General features: G+C 48.1%; 1 protein-coding gene across 1 annotated transcript in view; it reads right to left on the bottom strand.

The window, feature by feature from the left end:
* Positions 1 to 663: 663 nt before the first annotated feature.
* The window catches only part of LOC124620236 (facilitated trehalose transporter Tret1-like), a 33,468-nt gene continuing 28,131 nt past the window's right edge, over positions 664 to 6,000 (bottom strand). Inside the window, exon 4 of the mRNA XM_047146904.1 lies at positions 664 to 1,167. Within this exon, the coding sequence (XP_047002860.1) occupies positions 664 to 1,167 (504 nt within the window). The remainder of the gene's footprint in view (positions 1,168 to 6,000) is intronic.

Genomic DNA, 6,000 nt, shown 5'->3' with positions numbered 1-6,000 from the left:
GGTTCAAATGGCTCTAAGCACTATGGGACTTAACATCCGAGGTCATCCGAGGACATCACACACGTACATGCCCGAGGCAGGATTCGAACCTTAGACAGTAGCAGCAGCGCGGTTCCGGACTGAAGCACCTAGAACCGCTCGGCAACAGCGGCTGGCCTCTTCGAAGTACACATCCCACAAAAAGAGAGTCCAACTATCGACGGCTCCGGTTAATGATGCATCGATGTATCTGATTCTCTATACATGGAGTGCTTAGGGGCCTGAAGATGGCGTTAATGAGATGCAGAAACTGGTCATGTAAGTAAAATAACTTCTGAAAACTTAAGACCGTATGGTGATTTTTCTTTGGTAACTTTTTCACAGTTTAGGTCAAAGTTTTGATTTACAGCAGGCACGTGCAGTCTTTGAAGGAGTTGATGCAGAGCAGAGTTGTGGACGGTTCTATCTATCGAAACCAGAAGTGTCAACAGCGTCTGTCAGCGCAGTGCGCAAAGCATGTAATTCGTCGATATATCTCCAACTGACAGGCCTGTTGACTCATTATCCAGCATACGAGAAAGTTTCGGTGTTCCCGATGTAGTACTCAACCATAGAGTGAAATGGCACGCAATAAATACTACGAATTAAAAATTTCAGGGACAACCGTGACCTATGTGAAGAGCTTCATTGGGAGCTGCTGACGTGGACATCCTTTCCGCCGTTGAGTTCCTTGAGGATGTCCTCGAGAGGTCGTCCCTTGGTTTCCGGCAGCAAGCACCATCCGATGAGGGCGCAGGCCAAGCAGACAGCCGCGAAGAACCAGAAGGTGCCGTAGGCTCCCATGGACTGCGACATGGCTGGGTACAGTTTGCTCATGACGGCTGCGGTGCCGCTGCTCGTCGAGTACGTGATAATGGCAGCCAAACCTCTGATCCTTGGAGCCACAGTCTCAGACACCACGACGTACGCCAGTGGGCTCAGTCCGACAGCGTGCATCAGCACGTATATGGACAGGCAAGTGACTGGTAGCCATCCGACGGACGTCACGTCTACCTGCGTCTGCTGCTTTAGGTACAGGTAGACACCCAAAAGCGCAACCGAAGTACCGACGGCCCCGTTCGCGAGGAACAGCAGGGGTCGTCGACCGATCCGTTCTATGAACACTGTAGACAGCAGACCGCCAACAACCTGTGACATCGAAAGAAACGAATTAATACTTCAGTTTGTGGTGTCACCGCCAGACACCACACTTGCTAGGTGGTAGCTTTAAATCGGCCGCGGTCCATTAGTACATGTCGGACCCACGTGTCGCCACTGTCAGGGATCGCAGACCGAGCGCCACCACAGGGCAGGTCCCGAGAGACTGACTAGCACTCGCCCCAGTTGTACGGACGACGTAGCTAGCGATGCACACTGACGAAGCCTCGCTCATTTGCAGAGCAGATAGAATAGCCTTCAGCTAAGTCAATGGCTACGACCCAGCAAGGCGCCATTAGTAACATTGCATGTATCTATGGAGTCTCATATCGTCAATAGCGATGTACCAAGGATGGATTAAAGTTAAGTATTCCAGAAGCTACGTACTTTTCTTTATAGCATTCATTACGTATCCTGTTACAGACCTATCTCTTGCCTGCTAAACGCGTGCCTTTCGGCTACTTCCGTGGCGTGGCTGTCTTGCTACGCCACAACACAGTTGACGACAGAGAAACATATTTTGCACTTGCTCACCGTGAAATATTGAGGTGTAAGATATACAAAAGTTAACTTGTTCGATTACGTGCTGTATTTCCTGTAGCGTGTAGCGGGGATATTCCGCTCACTGGGCTAATGGAACAGTGGGCTAGTTCCACCCAGTCAGGCCGTTTTGCCTGCAGTGTGCGCCAGTATCTTTGTGTCGCCGCATGTGCTTGTTATAGGGCCATTTACTGTTACAGTACTGACAGGACAGAAGAACAATCTTTAGAGGTATGCGCATTGTGATGGATTATTGCAGTACTTAAAAAACACAATCTAACAAATTGTGGTGTACCGTGCACAATAACGTGAAATTTTAAACTCCTTACATTACTTGTGTAAGAATACAGGTTATCCACTGCGTCAACAAACATTGCTGGGGGATTTGGCGCGTCTTTTGAAATGACTGCACATGGGGCTATTTCCTCTCTGTCAAATTATTAGTTTTTACCTTTCAGATGGTCCGTACACACAAGCGTTTAAAGGTCCGATGAAGAAATGAAACACTATAGGCGGAGATGTGAGTATGAAAGGAGCTGCTGCATTGTTCAAAATTCCTTATTCGACACTTAAAGATGCGGTAACTATTTCAAAACGTGATTCGGCAATGGCGGAACAGAAACTTCGTAGGCCAGTTGGTCATCCGACGGTATTCAGCCCAGAAGAGGAGGATGATTTAAGTTCTACACTCCTGGAAATGGAAAAAAGAACACATTGACACCGGTGTGTCAGACCAACCATACTTGCTCCGGACACTGCGAGAGGGCTGTACAAGCAATGATCACACGCACGGCACAGCGGACACACCAGGAACCGCGGTGTTGGCCGTCGAATGGCGCTAGCTGCGCAGCATTTGTGCACCGCCGCCGTCAGTGTCAGCCAGTTTGCCGTGGCATACGGAGCTCCATCGCAGTCTTTAACACTGGTAGCATGCCGCGACAGCTTGGACGTGAACCGTATGTGCAGTTGACGGACTTTGAGCGAGGGCGTATAGTGGGCATGAGGGAGGCCGGGTGGACGTACCGCCGAATTGCTCAACACGTGGGGCGTGAGGTCTCCACAGTACATCGATGTTGTCGCCAGTGGTCGGCGGAAGGTGCACGTGCCCGTCGACCTGGGACCGGACCGCAGCGACGCACGGATGCACGCCAAGACCGCAGGATCCTACGCAGTGCCGTAGGGGACCGCACCGCCACTTCCCAGCAAATTAGGGACACTGTTGCTCTTGGGGTATCGGCGAGGACCATTCGCAACCGTCTCCATGAAGCTGGGCTACGGTCCCGCACACCGTTAGGCCGTCTTCCGCTCACGCCCCAACATCGTGCAGCCCGCCTCCAGTGGTGTCGCGACAGGCGTGAATGGAGGGACGAATGGAGACGTGTCGTCTTCAGCGATGAGAGTCGCTTCTGCCTTGGTGCGAATGATGGTCGTATGCGTGTTTGGCGCCGTGCAGGTGAGCGCCACAATCAGGACTGCATACGACCGAGGCACACAGGGCCAACACCCGGCATCATGGTGTGGGGAGCGATCTCCTACACTGGCCGTACACCACTGGTGATCGTCGAGGGGACACTGAATAGTGCACGGTACATTCAAACCGTCATCGAACCCATCGTTCTACCATTCCTAGACCGGCAAGGGGACTTGCTGTTCCGACAGGACAATGCACGTCCGCATGTATCCCGTGCCACCCAACGTGCTCTAGAAAGTGTACGTCAACTACGCTGGCCAGCAAGATCTCCGGATCTGTCCCCCATTGAGCATGTTTGGGACTGGATGAAGCGTCGTCTCACGCGGTCTGCGCGTCCAGCACGAACGCTGGTCCAACTGAGGCGCCAGGTGGAAATGGCATGGCAAGCCGTTCCACAGGACTACATCCAGCATCTCTACGATCGTCTCCATGGGAGAATAGCAGCCTGCATTGCTGCGAAAGGTGGATATACACTGTACTAGTGCCGACATTGTGCATGCTCTGTTGCCTATGTCTATGTGCCTGTGGTTCTGTCAGTGTGATCATGTGATGTATCTGACTCCAGGAATGTGTCAATAAAGTTTCCCCTTCCTGGGACAATGAATTCACGGTGTTCTTATTTCAATTTCCAGGAGTGTATTTCAAAACGTGATTCGGCAATGGCGGAACAGAAACCTCGTAGACCAGCTGGTCATCCGACGGTATTCAGCCCAGAAGAGGAGGATGATTTAAGTTCTAGGTTGAAAGACTTAGCTGCAAGGGGTTTGGCTGCACTCCTGAACAAATTTGAAGAGCAGCATCAACGTTTGCAGCGACGAATAACATTAAGCATCCCTGGGGCGTGGGACACATGGTTGCAGATAAAGACTGGTTTACTGGATTTATGAAGAGGCATAGTTATTTATCACTCAGGAAACCATAAGACTTGTCAAAAGCTAGAGCGAAGGAGATGAATATGCAGGCTGTAACTGCGTTTTTCGATGTATACCGGAATTTGTCTGAATAGACTGGAGTTTGTGGTAAGCCTCATCTCATCTTCAAAGTTCACGAGACAGGTCTGCCACTTAATAATAGAACCGCTCTGTCACAGCGGCCAGCCGTTTCTTCATTTGGCAGACTCAAGAGGGAACTTAATCAGATAGTCAATTTTGAGTCGAAATCAGTGAATTTTGTGGCGAAATCATTGTATTTCTCGTCGCAATCGGTCAGTTTTGTGCTGAAACCAGCTAAAACGGATGTTGTGACCAGATCATTAGTTTCGTACGTAAATCACCATATTTTGTGTTAAACCTTCTCGCCAACCGTTGAACATCTACATCAAAGAATCAAATTCAGTTAATGCTTAGGTTTTAATCGCTACAAATGACACCAGATAGCTACCATGTCACATAACCTTTACGTCTGAGGGCTCTTGCTTCATTCAATGTTTTATGTTGTACATGGGACATCGGAATTTTCCAAAGGGTTTCTAAATGTAGCATCTGAGGAGTCAAACGCTATAAACATAGAGAATCGACATTTGCGACAGACTGCAGAACGATTTAATGCCACTGACGTACACGTCATGTACAGTGTGTTAACTGTAAGACGGCAGAGTTGTGAGGGGAATGCGGGGACAGGAGGCGTGGGGAGGGGAGAGCAGCCATTGGTTGGGGGTGGGGGGGGGGGGGGGCGGCAAGGCACGGCTACCAGTTGCAGTGCTGGCACTACAAATTGCGCGTCATGCTTACACGAAACCAGACGAATGGTTTGGAAGTAAAACTCGCTTTAAATGTTGTTCGTGAACGAAACTGAAATCGTCATGTACATTAAAATATATATATATATATATGTTTGTTTACTATGCGCTCAGAAACCATTCATCCGATTGCAATGAAGCTTTGGTGAGTTGTTCTCGGAACGCCCGAAGAGAGTAATGCACAATGTTTCAACAGTTAGGTCACTGTAGCATGCGTAGCGCAATTGGTTAGGCAAAGGCTTATCATGCAGCCGACCTGGGTTCGATTCTCACTGCTCGCAATTTTATTTCATTCCCCGCAATGTTAAACTATTAACTATAAAATTTAATTATAGGTAAACAGGTCATATAGTATAATGTAACTGTCAATCTCTATATATAAAAATGAATGTATGTATGTCTGCCCTCTGTGCGTTCCCAAACCATTCATCTGATTGCGATGAAATTTTGGTGATTTGTTCTCCGTACGCCCACGAAGGTACCTAGCCGAGAAAAAAAGAAATAAGACACATTCTTGAGGAGATATGACGTCATAAACAATGAGATGCACCGCGGGAAAATGCCCAGATTTATGCATCCACTATTTGAGAATGAGAGCACTTAGCAACTAGCAACAAACGTTACATACAATTTCAAACCTTTACGAAAAGTTTTATCGCTGATACCCCCCACAACATAACGAAAGGAAAAAACGTTTTCTCAATACATACCGTAAATCTGCCGCAGTAGGCATGACGTTTTAATGTATTATTTCGTTACTATTAACTCTAATTGCAACATATTTCGCATACAGTATCCACATATATCAGTAAATGCGCCGGCAAGTTTATGTCTCTTTACGACATATAATTCAGGAGATATGTCGTGGTAAACATCGAGATGCGTGACAAAGTGCCGCGTCAGACATGACGTTTTGTTCTATTATTTCTTCACAACTAACACTATTGTGTTGTACAAGGTAGCCATTGTCGTCTGCTTCGTTATTGTTTTGCGCTGTACTGTTCTGCGTGTTTTTATTGTGCAGTTGTGCTAAACATTATCAAAATGAGTGAAGAGGCAGTTGCTGGCCCATTTC

This window comes from Schistocerca americana, chromosome 6 (genome assembly GCF_021461395.2).
Source record: "Schistocerca americana isolate TAMUIC-IGC-003095 chromosome 6, iqSchAmer2.1, whole genome shotgun sequence".
Taxonomy (NCBI): Eukaryota; Metazoa; Arthropoda; class Insecta; order Orthoptera; family Acrididae; genus Schistocerca; species Schistocerca americana.
The sequence above is the reverse complement of the archived record's forward strand: the minus strand, read 5'-3'. Positions and strand labels throughout refer to the sequence as shown.